Source organism: Ascaphus truei, chromosome 9, assembly GCF_040206685.1.
Source record: "Ascaphus truei isolate aAscTru1 chromosome 9, aAscTru1.hap1, whole genome shotgun sequence".
Classification (NCBI taxonomy): Eukaryota; Metazoa; Chordata; class Amphibia; order Anura; family Ascaphidae; genus Ascaphus; species Ascaphus truei.
In genome coordinates, this window is record NC_134491.1 from 25130297 (window position 1) to 25152270 (window position 21974).

Below are 21974 nucleotides of genomic sequence, written 5' to 3' on the forward strand. Positions count from 1 at the left end.
TACTGCATGAGGCCCAGTGTCACACAGTCACGCACAGGCAGTGTCCTACAGTCACGCACAGGCAGTGTCCTACGCACACAGTCACACACGTACACACAGAGACAAAAACACAAACATGAGGAATTCACAGTTAGTATAAATATAGAAGTGCAAATAGCTAAAACAGAGGTGTGTGCTGAGCACGCACGTTCTAAGTCAAACTTCTTTACGTTTTGGCACTGCCGTGTTTTTGATTTTTAATTAAAAACATTACAAATACAATATAATAAAATCCTGTATCCCACATTGACCAAGGAACTGAAGCGTAATTATTATTATTATTATTATTATTATTATGCCCAATGTTGGAGGGTCTGATAATAAAAACATTAACATTTCTTATTTATTTGATCTTTTCCTCAGGCTGTACTCCAGTCGCCATTGCATAAACGTAGTTTGATATACTCTACACACACTTGATGCATAACCACTAAACTATTGCATAATGAAAAACATTTTGTGGACTAAGAAAATATTTTATGCTGCGTTTGTTATTTTCTCAGAAATACACAGTGAATTATCAATTACAACTGAAGAGTGCTCTCATTCTGTTTTTGTACACCTAATTTAAATAACTAATTTATCATGATTTCTCTCTGCCATTTTAAAGGCTTTTGCCCTAATCCAAAATGGCCGCCGGGATCCCCCGTTTTGATCACGTGATAACTGCTCGTATCTGTCTCTATGGTTTGGCAATTTGTAGATGAATGACGTATTACGCACGTTGACGTACAGACGCCGCTGGGTTCATTGCGCGTTCGGGAAGTAGCTGCATCTTTGTCTTTAGTCATGTCACGGGGATCGAGCGCGGGGTTTGACCGGCACATTACCATCTTCTCACCCGAAGGCCGACTCTACCAAGTGGGTGAGTAGCGAAGGGACCTGGAGGGGTGGCCTGAAGCGTCATCAGTGGACCCCTCTATGTAACGGTACCGGGTGCTGTGTCACGCTGGGCCCGGGGACGTGTGTGTGGTATTTTTCTAAAATGAGTAAGCCACATTGAATTTTGCACATGATTTGGGGACATTTTAAAACCAGATATTTGAGGAAATAAAACCCATTGTAGTGCCGGCGTGCCATCTGTAGAGGTGGTCTGTTTTATACATAGATAATAAAATTACACGGGATTTTTTTTTCCTTTCTAAGTGAAAGTGAAAGAAATTACTTGTGAATTTAAAAGTGAGTGCGACCACTTTATTGAGCATACATAAAGAACAGCTTGTCTGTTTATAAATGCCTGGGATATGTTTCTTTTTGAGTAATGCAAAATGCTAACTAATCGTAACAGTGACAATGCTCATTCACTTTAAAGTTGCAGTCCCACTTGGCGTGTGTGTGTCAACAAGAAACCTCCATCGTATTGCATATAGCAAATAAAAAGATCACTTGTGAGCACATTCACATGTCTTAAGACATGCTTATAGTGCGCACGACAGCGACGCGACGTGACGTCGCCACCCGCTAAAGTTATAATTTAGCTTTCGGCGACGTCGCTGGTGACCTGGCCATTGATTGGGTCAGAGGCTGTCACATGTGGCGACAGCCTCTGAAAAATCAAATTTTATCGGCTTCAAGAATTCGCGTCGCGCTTACTATAAGCGCACGCGATGGCTGAAATGCTTTTGTTTACAGGTGACGTCGTCGGCACTATAAGCGCAGCCTTAGGGCAGTTATATACTGTGCAGCCGTGTGCCGCACACGTTTTTGTGTGTGTGTGTGTGTGTGTGTGTGTGTGATTTATTTATTTAAAAAAAAAAACACATTGGTAAAAATAAAATATTTATTAACATTGTCTAGACACACACATACAGTTAGGTCTGGAAATAATTGGACACTGACACAACTTTAATCATTTTGGCTCTGTACGCCACCACAATGGATTTGAAATGAAACAACCGAGATGCAATAGAAGTGCAGACTTTAAGCTTTAATTCAAGGGGTAGTACAAAAATATCGTATGAAACGTTTGGGAATTGCAACCATTTTCATACACAGTCCCCTTATTTCAGGGGCTCAAGTGTAATTGGACAAATTAACACAATCATAAATAAAATGTTCGTTTTTAATACTTTGTCAAGAATCCTTTGCAGACTGCTTGAAGTCTGGAACGCATGGACATCTCCAAACGCTGGGTTTCCCCCTTTGTGATGCTTTGCCAGGCCTTTACTGCAGCTGTCTTCTGTTGTTGTTTGTGGGTCTTTCTGCCTTAAGTTTTGTCTTCAGCAAGTGAAATATATGCTCGATCGGGTTGAGATCAGGTGATTGACTCGGCCTTTGCAGAATATTCCACTTCTTTGCCTTAAACTCCTGGGTTGCTTTCGCAGTATGTTTTGGGTCATTGCCCATCTGTAAAGTGAAGCTCTGAATTTGGCTGAATCAGAGCAGACGATATATCCCTATACAGTTCAGAATTCATCCGGCTGCTTCTGTCTTCTGTCACATCATCATAAACACTAGTGACCCAGTGCCATTGTAAGCCATGCATGCCTATGCTATCACACTGCCTCCACTGTGTTTACAGATGATGTGGTATGCTTTTGATCATTAACCGTTCCAAGCCTTCTCCATACTTTTTTCTTCCCATCATTCTAGTACAGGCTGATCTTAGTTTCATCTGTCAAAAGAATGTTGTTCCAGAACTGGGCTGGCTTTTTTAGATATTGTTTGGCAAAGTCTAATCTGGCCTTTCTATTCTTGAGGCTTATGAATGGTTTGCACCTTGTGGTGAACCCTCTGTATTTGCTCTCGCAAAGTCTTCTCTTTATGGTAGACTTGGATAATGATATGCCAGCTCCTGGAGAGTGTGATGAAATAACGAAGGAATAGCCCACACCTATCCATGAAACAGCTTTTGAGTCAATTGTCCAATTACTTTTGGTCCCTTGAAAGAGGGAGCTACATATTAAAGATATGTAATTCCTAAACCCTTCCTCCAATTTGGATGTGAATACCCTCAAATTAATGCTGATAGACTGCACTTTAAGCCCATATTCATTATTTCTGTAACTTGAATTTATTTTGGTACACAGCCGAAATAACAAAACTTGTATCAGTGTCCAATTATTTCCAGCCCTAACTGTATATGTATACAGGTAGGGAATGCATTGGTGGTTACACTGCTGTTTGGCCATCTGCAGACTTCAGCTTATCCTACATTTCTGTCTCTACTTTACAGAATATGCATTTAAAGCCATCAACCAGGGCGGCCTTACATCGGTGGCTATTAGGGGAAAAGATTGTGCCATTATCGTTACACAGAAGAAAGTCCCAGTAAGTACCAGAGAAATTTATATTTTTATTGTCTTCTTCTTCCACTCATCCCACTGCACTGGGGTTAGGTTTATAGTACAAATTGTGAGAGAATGACAACAATGTTTTGGATATTCGTTCTCTGAAAGCCTAGACCATTGGAAATATGCAGTCACACGCACTCCTGTTATTATCCCGTATGTTGCAGCCCATTCATTTTTTGAATAGGTTTCTGGAACGTAATTGTAGCAGAATTTTGCTAGCTAGAATTTTTCAGACATAATACAAAATATCTTCCATTAAGAGCTAACAATCTCAGTTTGGGAGATTAAATGATTTACCCATGTCTTCAAGAAGCTGTTATTGAAGGCAATAAACTTAGGTCTAATGCTAAGGACAATGCATTGCCAGCAGGCCACTTTATCTCGTGAATAAAATGTAAACATAATATTTTGTAGGGGTTTTTGTCAGAGTAATGGTAAATACTTTTTTTTCCCATATATATCTCCTCAGGATAAACTGCTAGACAGCAGCACAGTGACCCATTTATTCAGAATAACTGAAAACATTGGCTGCGTGATGACCGGAATGACAGGTACTAAATACACACTGCTCTGCATGTAAAATGGAATTCAGCCGTGCGTGTGTTGCACTTGTCGTGCATGATTAGGCCTGGTGTACAAAAGTCATGGTGCTTCTCTTGCTCTAAGTTCTGCATGTCATCATAACGCTATGCCCAAGACATACTTGAAAATGAGAGGTAACTCGATGTATGACCTACTGGTAAAACATTTATAAATAAATCAATGTGACTGATAGTGAGCTCCTGTATTTCCTTTTGCTGCCTGTGTGCTACGAAGCTCCTATTGCTTTCTATACTGCATGAGGAGCACTGACATACAGTTGAAAGAACGCATTCGAAGTTCACATCGGTTTGTCATAAGCTACCAGTGCTTCCTGTGCTTTAATGAGCTGTGTGATGTGTCCTAAACTTGTTTCATGTGTACAGTCATTGAGCCGTGTGTGGCCGAAGCATCTCCCATGTCGGATTGTTGTAGTGCATATGTGTTTTTATTTAAACGTACAGATCAACTTGAACTATTGACAGTGATGGATCTCAAGTTAAAGCCCCTACTACAAACATATGTATACTGGGGACAAACCGAATTAATCTGCTCCACCTATCACGTGGTGCGATAAGGAATAAGAGACACTGTCCCTGATCAATCTGGCAACATAACGGGAAATATGGGATTGAATAAGAAGAAAAATGGATACAATCCAGAGTCCAACTGTCAGTCAGAGACATAGGTAGTGACAGTCTGAGAGGCACACAGAGACAGCCCATGTGACCGTGAGAGGGGCTTAAGAGACAGCCTGACACTCAGAGGTGAAAGAGGAGGAGACTGCTAGCCAAGGAGAGAGAAAGTGAGAGACTGCAATAGAAACATGAGAGAGAGACCGACCCACAGCAAGCGTGATCCAGAAACTTGCTGGGCTGTTAAAGCGCAACCGGATAACAGACAGCCAGGAGGCCCATTCCTGCAACTGTCGCGTATCCATTGTGTGTTACAAACACACACACCTACCTGACAAATGTTTCACCCTTAACAGGCCTGCATGTGACTTCACGCCATAGTGAGAAAAGGGCTCCAATGCAGTGCTGGCAATAATATTGGCCTAAGTAGCTTCCACATTGGACGCTGGGACTAATATAAGGAACAATAGCGCAGTGTCCTCTGGTTTTATTCAAGGGGTCCAATTAGGGTGTACTAAAGGAGGACAAACTCAGGCCCCCCCATAGCGCACACAGGCTGTAGAAATAGAGGGGTTACATATATGTGTGTATTTTTTTTAAATAATCCTGGAAAAATGAGTGACCTTTGTAAACTGACACTTAGGGTGGGATTAATTGTCTTCTCTCCTTCATCCTTTTCCCTTTCCTAAATATCTTAACAGTGAGGTGACGTTAATGAACCTACTATTAACAGGGTGGAACAAAGAAGATTGACAACCCCCCTTAGTTCTGAATCCCAATTGTAAATAAGCAAAAGAAAAATGGCAGTTTAAAAAATGATTTAAAAATACTTACAATTAAAACTTAATAATTGAGGCTTTACAAAATCACGGTCATTGGATTACTTTTGCACTATTTGAACAGCACCTTTTAACTCTTCTGCTCTTATAATCCTTTACAAAGGAGGTCGGTTTCATCCCCCACTTTTTGTCCGGATCCATATAACATACGACTGATCTCTCCCTGTCTCCTACTCTTAGCTGACAGCAGGTCGCAGGTGCAGAGGGCACGTTACGAGGCTGCAAACTGGAAGTACAAATATGGTTATGAGATCCCTGTGGATATGCTTTGCAAAAGACTTGCCGATATCTCTCAAGTTTACACGCAGAATGCAGAGATGAGGCCTTTGGGTTGCTGTAAGTCTCTTTTAACCTCCTTTTTTTTTTTAACCATTGCATAAACATTCACTATACTACAGGCCACAAGTGTCCAGAATGCCTGATAATATAATTGCACTCCTCAGAAGCAGTGAATTCCGTTTCAGGTTGGCTGCAACTTTTGTTAAATGTTGCCTTTGTTTAAATGTCTATACATACAAGAACTGTACAAAATGACTTTTACAGTAAAACAAGTGGAATGCATGAAACATTCACAGTGGACATTTATAGATTATTTTATCTAAATAAATTGCAGTTATGGGTCAGATTTTGGCTTTGAAAGGAACGAATGAGCAGGCAGCCTAAATAGTGTGTGTTGTTTTTTTGTATGTGCTTTAAATTAATATATTTGTTTAGGTAAGTTTCGTAGTACATTGTATCTCACGGATGCTAGTGAAATGAACAGGTGAACTCCTTAAAAACATGAAAAATATATAAGCAAGTACAAAGGGAATCATCGGTTTGTTATATTTTCATCTAAAAAGGGTGTAGTCTGCCTTTTCTTTGAGAAGGAAAAAAAACAAAAAACAACCTTTTTGGCTTTAAAGCTGCAGACCAAGCAATATCCTACATGTATGTACTATGAAAAAATACTTTTTTAATACAACTCTGAATGACCTTTTTAATGTATTATATTGTAACAAACATTTTTTGTTTCTATAGCAACCATTTAAAAAGTCATATCACCTTCCTCTTCTGAAACAGATTCTGGCACACCCGTTTTTGAGCCCTGCCCTCGCTCTAGCAGTGCACCAATTGTATGTTGACTGCCTGGTCACATAATTTTCCCCACAGAACTTTGCATCTTTGGTCCTCTTCTGCTACACTGACAGCCATTTAATGAACCCCCTTTGCTGATCGTTCACAGGAACAGATCAATCGGCAACTTAGCTAATTACTTATCATTGTGTGGATTGTATTGATGCACATATTAAAGGGAAGAAGAAGACAAAAAAACAGCGGCTTGGACTGCTGCTTTAAGGAGAACTACATGGAAGGAAACCAATTATCTTCAGTTAATTCCAATAATTTTGTTAAGAATTGGCACTGTCAGTAAAACTTCCCCTTCTTGTGTTTTTTAGGCATGATTATGATTGGAGTGGACGAGGAAAATGGGGCTCAGGTTTATAAATGTGATCCGGCTGGATACTATTGTGGCTTTAAGGCCACTACAGCTGGTGTGAAACAAACAGAGGCCACCAGCTTCCTGGAAAAGAAAGTCAAGAAGAAATTTGACTGGACGTTCGAGCAGAGTGTCGAGGTAACCCAACAAATCTCATTTATAGTATCTCATACGGAGTAGCCAATTGGATGACATGTAGCTCCTTAAGTGACAGATCCCCTTGAACAAAAATGTAAACAATTTTCCAGAGTAACTAGGTTTTTTGAAAGACTGTCCCACGGAAGACGCAGTGGAACTAATGGAAGGGATCTGTTGGATAAATACAAATGTAGTATTTGTTCTGTGGTTTTTTTTGTTTGTTTTTACATTTCAGACATCTCTGTATTTTTAAACCATTACAGAGAGCCTGAAAAATCTGACCTTGTTCTTGTTAATAAATATTCTGTATGAAGGGGGATTGTCTTTAATTTGCTCTACCAAAAATGTTATGGTAATGCAATTTACTGAACACGCCATACACGTGAAAAGACCGGATACAATTCTGATGTTTTTATCTCCCTTAAGTTACAATGTTTATAATAAAAAAAAATCAGAATAAGGCTTCCTCCATTATTCTAGGCCAACCACCTCAGTCATTGAAAGAAAACCCCACCTTATGGTGTGGAATCATCCAAGGGATGTCACCAAACGTCATTACGTAGCAGGGGGTGGGTCCTGTTGGGTCACAGAAATCCCTCCCGATGTCAAAACTAAATGCTATGCATAGTTGACTAAAATTCTGCTCTACATATGTGTATGTATAGTTTCACAGATTCAACCCTTGCAACTTAACTGATGAAACTGAGCAGAGCTGACGGTTCAGGGTTTTTGTGTAATTTCTTATTTCATTTCAGACCGCTATTTCCTGCCTTTCCATGGTACTATCCATCGATTTCAAACCATCTGAGCTTGAAGTGGGTGTAGTGAAGGTTCAAGATCCCAAATTTAGGTGTGTTATCTACCGGCTTAATGAATTTACACAACTTGTGCTAGTAAATGTATAAATGTTATGCCTTGGTATGCAGATGATAGGGGAAATAGCCATGATTCCGGCAAATTTTTGAGCATATGTGCTTCTTCTCTGTTAGGGGAAATGTGTTAACACACACACACACACACACACACACACACACACACACACACACACACACCTTTACACCCTTCGTTTTAGTTGTGTTGCAATTAATGTCTAAAAAATACCTCTACTATGAATATTTTGCTTATTTTCTCTTTGCATTTTTCACTCCCCTGTTTCCTCACAGTACCTGTGGCTTAGAAGCCATCGAGCTTGTCGATTACCCCTCTGTGGTACATTGGTACTCAGTTGGGTCCAGTGGTATAAAGCACAACAAATTACTGTCTACTAACTACATTGGTGTTATAGGTCAGAAATCCGTTCTGCTGCCAAAACCAATATCACTTTAATGCTATAGCACAGTCTGGTAAAGCAACACTTTACAATGTAGATACACCTAATATTATTAAAGATCGTAGATTTCCACTGTAAATTAACAGTACAAAAAAGGAGGACACTTGATTGGCCATGGGTCTCAGTCACGCAAAAGTCAACCTGCAAGGAGCTTACTTGTTGCGTCTAAGTTCCCATCTTTCTGTCACTCATCCAACAGTGTAGGAGACATAATTGGTGTGTTGTAACTACCATGTGTCTGTCATTGTGTCATCCTTTAGAAGAAGGAATGGGACTGTAACAGGTTCCATCTGTTTTAAGTATATGCTCACTGTATCAAACTGACACACAATTGGATATATTAATGATGGTGTGATCACTATTATTGTTCACTTTGAATATACAAAGCACTTTTAGCGAATATATGAATTGTGTCTTGATATTGTACAGTCTCCTCGTGTGTGTGTGTGTGTGTGTGTGTGTGTGTGTGTGTGTGTGTGTGTGTGTGTGTGTGTGTACAGAAAATAACTGGACAATCCATGTTTCCTTTGGTTTCAGAATCCTAACAGAAGCAGAGATTGATGTTCACCTTGTTGCACTCGCAGAACGTGACTAGGCATTTGCTGTTTTGGCTCCTGTTCTGATACCTGCTCTTTCTTGGTGTCTCCCCTGCTTCACAATGTCACTGGTTGTTCTTTTACTTTTCTCTGTATAAATAAAGCAGAGATTTTTTTGAACATTGTCACCTGTTCTTTATCTTAACCTCTTCACTGCCGGAGTGCATTGCTGGTCTCTCGGGCATCCATTGGGATAAATAATGTCAGATTGTACTGGGCATCCTACAATGACAGTAGAAGGGTTTCCCTATATTGAATGTAATCAGATGTAGAAAAATGAAATAAAGCAAATCTTCCCTTTAAAGCCGCAATTCTCCCTACTCGTGTTTTTTTTAGGGGGGGTGGGGGGGCGACCCCATATAAAAAAAAATTAGCATTAAAAAAGGAGCTAAACCTAGCTATTTCCAGCTCCTGTGATTCCCCAGATCCCACAACTTACCATTATTGGGTTTAACGCTTCCTTCAGGGGGAACAAAATTGCTGCCAAATCTCAGGCCAACAGGAACTTGCAACACCAACTGCTTCCTATTGGACAGCAATGTACATCCCTTTTAAACCAGGAATTAATGTTAATGACTATCATAAAGGAGAAATCCATGGTTGTTTTTTTTTTTTTTAATGCATGTTTGAAGCGGGGTCTCCGGAGCTGAAACCCATTAATTTCAGCTCTGGGGGACCCCCTTCTTCTAGGTATACTTCTGAAGGGGGTGCCGGTATCTCTGCCGTTAAAAGCTCCCATGTCACATGGGCCAATAGGGAGCCACACCGGATGACGTCACGGCTTCCTATTGTCCTGCAGGGCCGGAATCTTTGAAAAGCAGCCATAACATGAACCCTGGAGTGGCTACTGGCATCCACCACAGTGTTGCTGACTCAAAAGGCAGAGGAGTCTGGGAGTGCCAGACCCCATTATGTGGTGACTCCGTCATGGGATACTGAAAGGATTAAAGGTATTGTAGTTTCCCCAGAGCTGAACATTGGTAATTGCAACTCCTTAACACCCTGGTTCTCGAGAGAGAGAGAGAGAGAGAGTAACTGGGGAAGTTGCCGCCGGTACTTCATGTACCGGGAGCTTGAATCCCACGCGGGCCAATAGAAAGACGTGATCAATACTGCTGCTGCTTCCTATTGGCCGTAGTGAAGCAGGCGATTTACACTTCCATTTTTGTTTTCACTGGAGGGGACAGTACTCTCGACACCTTACCCAGTAACTATCTCAGGAACAAGGAGCTTCCCAGAGCTGATTTTAGCTCTGAAGAACCCCTGCTTTCTATAAATGTAAAAAACAAAAGGATGGAAAGGGCGGGGGGGGGGGGGGGGGGGGAGACTGCTCCTTTAAAGGTTACAACGAATGTAGGGCACATTTTCAAAAAGGTTTTTTTTTAAAAATACACCCAGGTCTTGTTTTTTTCCCCACATTTTGTTTCTTTAGTTGGATCCTATCTGTGATTGTACCTTTTTAAGAGTGAATAAATTGATTAAAAGAAGCAAATTGTATCGTTCTCTTTTTTTTTTTTTTTGAGACCTGATCAGAGGCTTGTATTTCAATTTTCTCTATCCCTCCAAGCAAGTGGGGGACAGGTGTCTTTTATGTATAAATTGGATGTTTATAAATATTTTCAATTTTCATGTATTTGCCAGAATGGGGTTAAATAACTTGCTTCCTGAGTTAATGGGGTTAAATAACTTGCTTCCTGAGTTACATGCAAAGAATGTGTTGCAAGACCCTCTGCTGCGAATGCGAAACCTCTCTCTACTTGGATTACAGGGTACATCATATGAACTATTCAGATAATCATTCTCCAAATGTTGAGTGCAATTACAAGATGTTACCATAATATATGCAACATATTCGAGTTCAGTAGATTATTTACATATGGCATATTTACTGTGCACACTTGCATAATGGAGAGACATGCTTGTTTGGAAAATGTCTTGGTATTTGTGCAATATATCTGAGATTCTCTATAGGATGGTAAGAGATTGTTTATATGGATGACAAATAAATGTTTTGAACTGGCACGGATTAAAATGTGTGGTGCTCCGTTATCAAGCTGGTGTTGCGCGCGCGTTTAGTTTCTATAGCGCAGGCTGTGACACGCGTGGCTTTGACGTCACAGTGTTAGGCGCGCTGTGATTGGTTCATAGTAGCGCGGGAAAATACAAGAAAATTGTATTTTCTCTGATCTGCCTCGCCACCGCTCATGGCCGTGCCTGTCTCAAGTATACAAACGTCAGGCTTACACAGCCAATTACCATTGACGTGCACACTATAGTACAGCCCTTAGGCTGTGGTCATACTTGTTCTGAAGTCACGTGCGCCAAATTCAAACCGAAGGAGGCGTATGTGAATAGTATGCATGTGAGCGGCGAGACAATTTTTTTTGTCTTTGCTGCACGACGGCCGGGTCACGTGAGCGGATCAGCCAATGAGAGCGAACCGCTCACGTGACGTCACGGGCATGCCCCTTGCCACTCCCCCCCCCCCCCCCCATCGCGCAAACCTGCAGGCCACGGATTTTGGCAAGCACAGGCTTGCGCACCTGTACTATGACTGAAGCCTTACTGGGGTTTGTTCCTGGAGCTGCACTTCTTGCAGCTGCTAGCTGGGGGAATGTTGCCTATCTTGGACCTGCCACCGCATTACAGACTGCACGGCCTCTACATGCTGACAGTCTTCCATGTGGGCCACCAGATGATCCCGAGGATGGAGCTTGAGGCCTAGCTAAGCCAAACTGGAAGTGTGTGTCTGCATCTGGAAGTAGCTTCAGAGCATGTACAGGACCAATTGAAAGTATGTATTCGGGGCATAGCAACAGACCACCTCCTGAGCTATCACTCATTGCAAATTAAGCTACACAAATAAAATACAGGCAGTACATATCTTTCTTAGCCCTCCTAAATTCCGCAACAAAGGTACCAGAATAAATACATTGGGACACACCTAAACAACATGCATAACTTTGGGCTCCCCTCCCCAGGCATACAATGGCTGATAATTACAGTGATCACAGTGAGTAAATGTCCCTTTGCAGAGAAAGTCCAGGTTAACCCCCAAGTGTCCACAATCTCTTGTACAGAGCATTATCATTGCTTTTACATGTTGCACAACATAATACAATGTACATCGGAAATATACATACACCAGCAGTACCACTGCTTTCATGGGTGGAACATACAAGGTATATTGCAATTAAAAGGGCAAAATCCATTTGCCCAAGATTAAGCCGATGGTTACTCTGATGAGAATAGGCCACCAGACCGAGCTTCCTGCCATTTTGTCACATTTTCCCCCCTCCACCCCTTTGAACATGGAATCTCGGGTGCTAGACCCGATGGGTTGGTAACTGTCTCCTGTCTCACAGTCTCTGGGTCAGTCCATGTCCAGATCCAGGTGCCGGCATGGTCCACCGTTAGCCACATACATTGGGGAAGTTATCCCTTGGTCATTTGGGTCACAGTACCCGGTCCCGATTTCCTATTGTCTGATTTTGCTGCACTTATTGTATTATTATAATTCCCTGTACTGTATTCTTTGTGAAGCACTGAGTACACTTTTGGCGCTATATAAATAACAACATACAATACAATACAACCGCCATCAGTCCAAATTCTTTCAAAACTAAAGCTGTCACATTTTAATCTGGTCTGTTACAAGCAGTTACATACGCCTATAATATATTATCTTTAACTGTGCATGTCTTGTATATAATGTATACCTTGTTCACGTATGTAACTATGTATACAGTATTTGTAACCATGTATTATTTGTCATAACTATGCCCAGGACATACTTGAAAACGAGAGGTAATAGGAACAGTATACACAGACCGTGATATACCCAAATACCTGTTCCCTCTTGGGCACCTCAGCAGGGCTAGGTGTCCAGCAAGGCAACCACGAATGTATGTGAGGACAGCGCTACCCTCCTTGGTGTATTTGGTGGTGCACATGGGTACCTTCCTGGTTACAAAGGTGTAGCCAAGGAATCCGCCTTAGATAGCAGGAGCCGAAACCGTGATCCCAAGAAGCGAGGCCTCCCAACAATATTCCCCTCACTCCTTACTTCCGGCAGCCGTGCACTCACATTTCGGCTTCAGGTAACGGGTTAGGTGAAAGGAAATGCTGAGTTCATATTCCATCAACCCAATACATTGTGTGATGTGTCAGCTATTGATTTCTCTTTCTCTTCCTGCATGAGACATGTTACTTATGAGCTGTGTTAGATACTGTCACAGTGACTCACGTCAGACTTGATACCGTATGTACATGTGGATGGGACAGAGAGCCACACCTAAAAATGGCGTAATAAAAAAACACACTGGGTAACTGGGAAAGTCCCTTGTGGATAGGGTTGCCAGGTGTCCTGTATTACATAGTTACATAGTAGATGAGGTTGAAAAAAGACATAGGTCCATCAAGTTCAACCTATGCTAAATTTAGACAACAAATACTTTATCCTATATCTATACTTATTGATCCAGAGGAAGGCAAACAAAAAACCCCATTAAGGGGAAAATTAATTCCTTCCTGACTCCAAGAATTGGCAATCGGATTAATCCCTGGATCAGCATCCTTCCCATGTATACTTATTTGGTATATCTCTGTATACCTTGCCTATCTAAAAAGATGTCCAACCTTTTTTTGAACAAATCTATTGTATCTGCCATCACAGAATCGGACTGACCAGTATTTGGAAACTGTCCAGCAAACAGTTAGAGGTAATACTGAATATGTATGTGTCCGATATTACCTCTCTGGACACAGCGACCAGACAGCTTAGGGGATCGTGGGATTTCCTCCGGGCAGGGCTGTGGTTAGGGGGTTGGCCAGCTTTCTCCATCCTGATTGGCTGCATTACCCATGTAATGTCAGGAGCATGGGGTGGGGCCATGAAGAGGAGGAAACAGCATGGAGCGGAGTGAGGCGTGTGTCAAGCGCGTCGCACCTTTCACCATGTTGTCCAGTATGTTTGGAAAGTCACCTGGCAACCCTACTTGTGGGTACTGGCATTTTGGGGGATTTTGACGACCAGGAAATGCCAATATTTCCCCATTTCGTGAACTGCTGTAAACATTTGCATATCTCTATTTACAGCCCAGGATATACAAAATAACAGAATGCATTTCCTCAAAGACCCACAGCACATATAACAAAATATTTAGCCGCATAATTGGAGTCAGGAAGTAATTTATTTTTCCCTTATGAGATATCATTAGATGACATTTCACTTGAGTTTTTTGTTTGCCTTCCTCTGGATCTATATACTGTAAGTACAAATATAGGATAAAGTATCTCACGTCTAAATTTAGCATAGGTTGAACTTGATGGACGTAGGTCTTTTTTCAACCTCATCTACTATGTAACTACAGTATGTAGAATAATCCAATGTTTTTTCAAGCTAATTTGTCACTTACTGTTCTCCTCCTTAACTATTTAACTGATGACTGCTCATTATTACTTCACAGAAAGAGAGGAATAACTAGGGCTACATTTTGTTTAGGTTCCACAGTATACGAGAAACATTAAGGGGTTAATATGCTAAAGTCTCCCAGCTGCGAAAGTGGGGCAAAATCAGTGCAAAAATCAGCACCACATCCATGAAAGAAAATAAATACCATGAAAGCAATTAATCTTCACCTAAATCCTAGGCATATGAAAGGTAGATTAATGATATAGCAAATGGGTGTGTATCAATTGTTATTTATGGACATATATACGAACGGTTTCCCCCACACTTGTTGAGGTATATTTGTTTAATATCCACACCGATCCTATGCAGAAGCATTGTGTATTTTAATTGATTTTAGTGTTTGTTCACTTCCTGATTATTAGACCACACAATAAACCATTATCAGTCAAATAATTAACGTATTGAGTGCCCCTTTGAAGAGCTTCCACAGCATCCGTCTGTTGGTGCTGTATTTTCTCTGGCTGTGGCAAAGCATGTGTCAAGAAAATTCTAGAATCCGTGAACCTGCTCAAAGACAGATATTTTGTCCTTTTTACCACCCATACTGTACATCAGGCCTGCACAACATACGGCCCTCGGGCCCGGGGCACCCTATGCGGCCCGCGACGGATCCCCTTCAACCCCCCCCCCCTTGCCTGGTAGGGAAAGGAGCGCGCTCCAGCAGTGTCTGTGAATCTGCGCGCTCCCCCCTAACCTCCCTCCCCCCTCCGCCTGCTCCAGCAGGGGGACGCGCTCCAGCACTGTAGCGCAACCCGGAACTTCCGGGTCTGCTGCTAGAACGCGCTTCCCTCACCCTGCCGCCATCACAGTTGCCGCTGCCATCCACCACCTCCTCTGTTGCCGCCGCAACGCCACCTCTGTCCGCCGACGCCTCCTCTGTTGCCGCCGCCATCAACTCTGCTGCCGCCGCCAACATCAGATAAGCATGGGGGGCCCATTCAAACCACACCAGTGGGAGCCCATTAAAACCACACCAGTGGGAGCCCATTAAAACCACACCAGTGGGAGCCCATTAAAACCACACCAGTGGGGGGATGCTGACTTTTTTTTTGGGGTGGGGGGGAGATGCTGACATGGGAGGGGGGATATTGTGACATGGGAGGGGGGATATTGTGACATGGGAGGGGGGATATGCTGACATGGGAGGGTAAGGGGGGGTGCTGACATGGGAGGGTAAGGGGAGGTGCTGACATGGGAGGGTAAGGGGGGGTGCTGACATGGGAGGGTGCTGACATGGGAGGGTAAGGGGGGGTGCTGACATGGGAGGGTAACGGGGGGGTGCTGACATGGGAGGGTAAGGGGGGGGTGCTGACATGGGAGGGGGGATATGCTGACATGGGAGGGGGATATGCTGACATGGGAGGCTGACATGGGAGGGGGGGATGCTGACATGGGAGGGTAAGGGGGGGGTGCTGACATGGGAGGGTAAGGGGGGTGATGACATGGGAGGGTAAGGGGGGTGCTGACATGGGAGGGTAAGGGGGGCTGCTGAAATGGGAGGGGGGGGATGCTGAAATGGGAGGGAGGGATGCTGACATGGGAGGGGGGGATGCCGACATGGAAGGGGGGATGCTGACATGGGTGTGAGGTGCAGAGGGGAAGAGTGATGTGAAGTGTAGGGGGGAGAGTACTGGGAGGTGCAGATGGGGAGAGTGATGTGAGGTGCAGGGGGGAGAGAGTTATGAGAGGTGCAGGGGGGAGAGTTATGGGAGGTGCAGGGGGGGAGAGTTATGGGAGGTGCAGGGGGGGAGAGTTATGGGAGGTGCAGGGGGGAGAGTGATGGGAGGTGCAGGGGGGAGTGATGGGAGGTGCAGGGGGGGGAGAGGGCTGTGAGGTGCAGGATGATGAGAGGTGCTGGAGGAGAGATAATGATGATTTTACCCGTGCGGCCCAAATTTTTTTTCCTTGGAGCAGTTCGGCCCTTCTCACTTTACGAGTTGTGCAGGCCTGGTGTACATTATGATTGTGCCCGACAATGAAATAAGAATAAGGGAAAGCAAAGGCACAATATTGTGGAGTATTTATGTGGAACTATACCATTAAAGGATAAATTATATAACAGGCAGTGTTCTGTCATCACGTGTCTTCTATATCACAGCCTGGAAATGCAGCAGGTTTTGGCAGCGCATCTATGACAGACACCCCTCTTTTTATCATACTTGTACATTACCCTAAAGTGTCATTGGAATCTGCATAGGTTAATTCAACTCAAAAAACAGCTGTAGATACTGTACTATAGCATCAGTGATGTATTTAGGTGATGGACAAGTGGCAAATTGTTCTTCCAGTAAAATTGCTTTATTGTCATATGGGAGAAATTAAGGAGGGCAGGAGTAGAGAAAGGAGACAAGGATCCCAAGAGTTGTGTGATGTGGATAAAGATTGTCTTTTAAATCACAAGCTCAAGTAGTATTGTATTTTTTTTTTTAATAAATATACAACTTTTATACAAAAATAATCTGTGCAATATTTACAAAATATACAGTGTAGTTCGTAACCCTGCTTATTTCAACAATAGTCAGGTGGGTTTTCCAATGGGATCTCCCATATATGGAGGTCGCACAACTAGTCAGATGCTTATCACAGTGTCTTCTCAATGGATTTATATTAATTTTATTTCATTTACCCCAACATGCCTTTCTCTATTACTAGCTCCGTTCTCTAAATCTAGTTCTGTTAAACTGTTAATATTTTCCATTTTGTTCTGCAATCACTGTTCTGAATGTCCAAGTCTGGATTGGCACCCCCAAGCTTGGGAGAACACTTCAGTTTGAGGTTTCCCGGGCTGTGCTTCCGTTCACCCCGATATCCTCTTGTTTATGCATGGTAGCTCTTAATTCTCTCAAGAACATCCCACCGACTGGCAACTCTGCTGCTTTCCAAAGCCACTCTGAAAACTGTATCCGATTCACCATGGAACAGCACACGCTCCTCAAGCTCTAGGACTCTGCTTCTTTTGTTGCTCTATCCTTCGAGATCTGGGAGAGGAGACATTGGTCCCAGTGCGGTCTTCAATTTTTGTGAAATTGAGATTTTGTCCATATAGTTTAATGTCTCTGATTGTTACTCATCAAAGGACTTTGCAAGAGAGTCTAATGCAGCTTCTGACCCCCAAATGTGCAGTCATCATACATGATCTGGAGAGAGAAAAGGAGGTAAACATTTCAGACAAAACAAAGAAGATAATCCAACTTGTAACGCTGTAAAGTTCTTTTTAACCAACGCAGCCCCCACATTCATAGGTGGGAAGCAGGAGATACCCACATAGGTTGGTAGCAGGGGGGCCTATGTAAAACAGAAGGGAGAGGAGGGGGGTGAGGGCCAAAGGAGAAAAAAAAAAAAGGCAGAAGCTTGTTTGCATTACAAACCAATTATAGCATTTTGAAGAGAATACTACACTAGTGGCATCATACAGCCAAGGCTAAAATAGTGCTTCTATTGTAAGCCTTTGGAACCTGCCCCCAAATATGTATTATGAGGTCTTACCTCATCATCCGAATACTCTGATTCAGAATCACAACTGTCTTCCTCATCACTCTCTGGCAGGTTCTGCAGGTTCTCCTGAGTCAGAGACACTAGCTGCTGTTGAATCAGCAAGTTGTTCCTTCCCCAGGTGAGTTGGCAGGGTGAGTAGCCCTGGTATGTTACTCTGTTCGTATCTGCTCCAAGTTTAAGCAATAGGGACATCAGCTCTGCGTTCTGAAGATCTACAGCCAGGTGAAGAGCAGTGCGACCATTACAAGGTTCCTATTACAAAAAAAAAAGAAAGTATGTGCATTTAGAAATTAGGCCAAGCGTTGGCAAACTGTACAACTTTAAGAATAACGTATTAAGCAACTAACAGCAATGCACATAACACTTACCTGTGCATTAATATCTGCTCCCAGCCTAATCAAGCTTTCCACGATAGCAAGGAAGCCGTGAATTGCTGCCAGATGAAGGCATGTGTAACCTGCATTAAGAGGAAGACAGAGCAGCCATTAATAAGAGGGCAACCACAAAATTACATTAGGCAAGATTAAATACTTTGCAAGAAATAAGCAACATGAATAGTGTCCATTGTCATGCCTTTGACCAAGAGTTGTAGAAAGTGTACTTGATACATACCATCATAGTTTATAGATTGTAGAAGTGATGGTATCTGATGACTCTTGCAGTATTGGGTTATCACCCCCAACCCACGTAGGGAGCCCTGTTTGCAGGCAATGTGAAGGGCAGTATTTCCACGGAAATCTCTGATCTCTGGGTCAGAACCAGCTTTAAGCAGCATCTGGGCGATCTCTGGCTGCTCTGTTATCACTGCCAGATGAAGGGGAGTCTGAAACAAAAAAAAAGGTAGAACACAAGATAAGAAAAACTGACAAAATAACCCCATAACAATTACAAAACCCCAAATGCCAACATCTTTCATAATTATACTGAGAGGAACCACATTGTATGGCTAAATATAATATTTAATGTATTTAAAATTACAAATGTCACTTATTTTAAGACAGCTTGAGAGATATATCTACATCTATCGATATACTGTATCAAGTATACCTCCATATGCTTTGATCTGAAGCAAGGCATAGATAACATTATTGTGCACAAGTGTTTAGCTTCTCATGTAACCCCATATCAGAGGGCTCAGGGCAAAAATACCTGTTGAAGGTGATTTTGCAGGTCGAGGTAGAAAATGTCTTTTAACGATCTACGAATTGCCTCAAGTGCCAGGTGTTTTTCCTCATGGATTATTGCCAGATGGAGGAACCTAGAATAAAAAAAAATGTATACACGTTAGAGAGGAAAACCAGGATTTTTAATTAATGCACCAACAGTTTAAGATCACATTCCACTTGGCGGGAGGGGGAAAGATAGGCATACATAAACCACCAGTGTGTAAATAAATCAATGTCTCCCATGTGTGTTACTATTCGCCTAAGATATCAAGCCTCTGCAACATAACGCAAAGGGGGGGGAGAAATATATAATAATAATTTTCCGTGCATTGCATTACTGGACAGCTTTGTATGTCGATGTATGCACCTATGAAGCACGAGTTACCAAGTCCAGTCATAGCGTGCCAATGCTGACCAGAGTTATTTCCCCTCCCCCAGCTTTAGCAAACTACAGGATTGTGTAAACTCGGGGTTTTTCCTGTCTCTGGCTATGTCTGTTTTCCGCTTTCTCGTGAATGCAGCAGGGCTCCTGGCTCAGGGCCAGGGACTTTCCGAATATCTATACCTCCTGCTCTGGGCGCCTTCCAGCCCCACCTCCAAACACCAGCAATAGAACACGATGTTCTCCCTGCCCCCATCTCTCAGCCCCTACACCCCCCCTCCCCCCTGGTGAGAAACTAGATCTTACAAAAGAGACGGGGAAACCCAGACAAATATGGCTTCGCTTTTCAGCAGGTTTTAAACCAAAACAACCTGTTTTTTTTCCAAGCGCTACAACCTTGAAAAAAAAATGCCCTTTACTGAAGTCAAAAGGAGGGTGGGTTTAATATCTCCTTTTAGTGACAAATGTTTCAGACACCGTTCTCACGAAATACAAAGAAAACACCTTACAAACTGTGCCTTGTTACATGACCGCAACAGTATACGACGACATTGTAAGGTTACCTTGCTAAAGATCCATATTTGTCCCTATTCAGCCAGTATAAATATTTTAATTATATAACATGGTAGAGGTTTATATCCAATCTTATTTTAGCTCAGTTGGGACATAAAAAAAAAAAAAAAACCACCCCCAACCTTTTTTCCGATATAAAAGAACTGCATCAATTGTATTTAAAAATAAAATCCTACCGATAGGGACACATTGAAGAGCACACACCATGTTTTCTGCCCCTTAATTGTAAGGTTTTTCCCGATCATGTTTTTATTAAAGGTCACTTACGTGTCTCCATCCTCGTTGACCTGCTTCTTCCAGGGCTCCGGATCATACTCCTGATAGAGGTCGGGAACAGGCTGGATCTGGAAGTCCTTAATGTCCTGGATCATGTTATTATAATCGTCCTGGATCATGTTGTTATAATCCTCCTCCTTCATGGAATCCAACCCGCTGTCAGTCCTCTCCTCTGTCCCCTGCATCAGCTTCTCCTTCGTAGGATCCCTGGCTTCTCCCCCCATCACCCCAAAATAATCCAGATTACGAACAGACATGTCTTCCTCGGAAGCTCTTTCACCAAGGAGATTAAAAGAGAAATGCAAAAAAAAAAAAATGGATCTTGGAAACAAACGTAGGAATATTGCCCCCTTGCTTTGTAGAAAAATAAATAAAATACAATGTCAGTAATAGTATTGCAGAAATAATAACAGGAAATCAATTGCAGGCTCTGCTAATGCTGAAATTATATCATGCAACAGCACTACTGCAAGATCCTCTCTCTCTGGCTTCTGCTCAGCTCTGAAAACTGCTCTCCCTCTACTGCCCCCTTTAACAACTAGTGATTGCACAGACGGGGATTTTCTGCTGGGTGGGGCCAGGCTGCTTTGCTTCTGCTGAGCTGTATTTGTTCAGCTGGGAAATTCCAAGAACCAGTCACACGGTTCTAGCACTCACCAAACCAGACCCAACCTGTTCTGAGGCTTATTAAGGAAGAGCGAAATATAAAACAAGAAAACGTCCACATACAGCACACAGGGCACAGAAATTCCCTTTTCAAACGTGCACGGCCTGTTCATTGTTTCTTTAGGAGGGGCCAAACATTCCCCTTTGCGGGTGAATTACATTTTTATGGGGCTTTTTTTTAAAACCTTTCAGTCAGACGGACCCGTCTGGCACTGGAGATGTTACATTTATTTTGCTAAATACACCGACCCTCCAACTGTAACCACGAAACAGTAATGCCCCCTACTCTTTTTGTTGTTGTTTTCTTTACAGATTTCGAGGCGGGTAGGCCTCTGGAGATGAACGCGCTAGATTTAGCTGCAGGGACAGCCCTGTTCCAGAGACACTTGCTATTCTAGTTGCCGGGTTTTTTTCTCCCCTGTGGGAATTCAAAATGGCCACCAAATTGGCTTTCCATCGATGGGGGTGGCATTTAACCGAACTGCAATATGAAATGAGACTATGGTGAATTATAATACAACACCTGGTAAACACACACAATATCACAAGTATTGAGAGAGGATTTTTTGCGGCCAATAGGTTACAAATCAATTCTTATGAATATATTTTAACCCCGTCAGTGTCAAAAGGACTGGCACATTGCACAGTGCAGCAAATCGTTGTGTGCATGACATAGAAGCAGGGTTGCCACCATTGATAACCAGGGACTTTTTGTTTTTTTTTCAAAGGCTTTTATTATTTATATATTTAACTGTCTTACCTTCTCTGGTGGCGGTGGCGGCATCTCCCAACCACCCCCTGTACGTCAATATGGCTCCGTGACGTCAAATGGTGATGCATCGCCATGACAATGGAACATCGCGTGCCGCGACATCACGTTGTCCTAGCAACGATGGTGCAGCAGGGTGTCCCACTGTCATAGCAACGTGACACTGCATGTTGCAGTGACGTCACGTCGTCCTGGCAACGCAACGCCATTTGACGTTGCGGACCCATTTTGATGGGACCATGCTG

The 21974-nt window shown here is 42.7% G+C and overlaps 2 protein-coding genes across 2 annotated transcripts; one reads left to right on the plus strand and one right to left on the minus strand.

Annotated features, from left to right (window-relative positions):
• The first annotated feature begins 746 nt into the window (after positions 1 to 746).
• PSMA6 (proteasome 20S subunit alpha 6) lies at positions 747 to 9049 on the plus strand. The gene is made up of 7 exons (XM_075613894.1): positions 747 to 904; positions 3215 to 3309; positions 3802 to 3883; positions 5566 to 5721; positions 6825 to 7003; positions 7759 to 7853; positions 8871 to 9049. The coding sequence occupies exons 1-7, from the start codon at positions 829 to 831 to the stop codon at positions 8926 to 8928; spliced, it is 741 nt and encodes a 246-aa protein (XP_075470009.1). The 5' UTR covers positions 747 to 828; the 3' UTR covers positions 8929 to 9049.
• A 7760-nt stretch (positions 9050 to 16809) lies between these two features.
• NFKBIA (NFKB inhibitor alpha) lies at positions 16810 to 20814 on the minus strand. The gene is made up of 6 exons (XM_075613895.1): positions 20286 to 20814; positions 19047 to 19155; positions 18510 to 18720; positions 18266 to 18354; positions 17889 to 18149; positions 16810 to 17539 (listed from the first exon to the last, which is right to left on the minus strand). The coding sequence occupies exons 1-6, from the start codon at positions 20549 to 20551 to the stop codon at positions 17495 to 17497; spliced, it is 981 nt and encodes a 326-aa protein (XP_075470010.1). The 5' UTR covers positions 20552 to 20814; the 3' UTR covers positions 16810 to 17494.
• Positions 20815 to 21974: the final 1160 nt, after the last annotated feature.

Excerpts from the sequence above, each read along its gene's own strand:
- PSMA6 (XM_075613894.1), top strand. The coding sequence starts at position 829 with ATGTCACGGGGATCGAGCGCGGGGTTTGACCGGCACATTACCATCTTC. Across the intron at positions 3,310-3,801 it reads TTACACAGAAGAAAGTCCCA|GATAAACTGCTAGACAGCAG; the intron begins GTAAGTACCAGA and ends ATATCTCCTCAG. Across the intron at positions 3,884-5,565 it reads CGTGATGACCGGAATGACAG|CTGACAGCAGGTCGCAGGTG; the intron begins GTACTAAATACA and ends TCCTACTCTTAG.
- NFKBIA (XM_075613895.1), bottom strand. The coding sequence starts at position 20,551 with ATGTCTGTTCGTAATCTGGATTATTTTGGGGTGATGGGGGGAGAAGCC. Across the intron at positions 18,150-18,265 it reads GAGCAGATATTAATGCACAG|GAACCTTGTAATGGTCGCAC; the intron begins GTAAGTGTTATG and ends TTTTTGTAATAG. Across the intron at positions 17,540-17,888 it reads CAGAGTATTCGGATGATGAG|ATCATGTATGATGACTGCAC; the intron begins GTAAGACCTCAT and ends TTCTCTCTCCAG.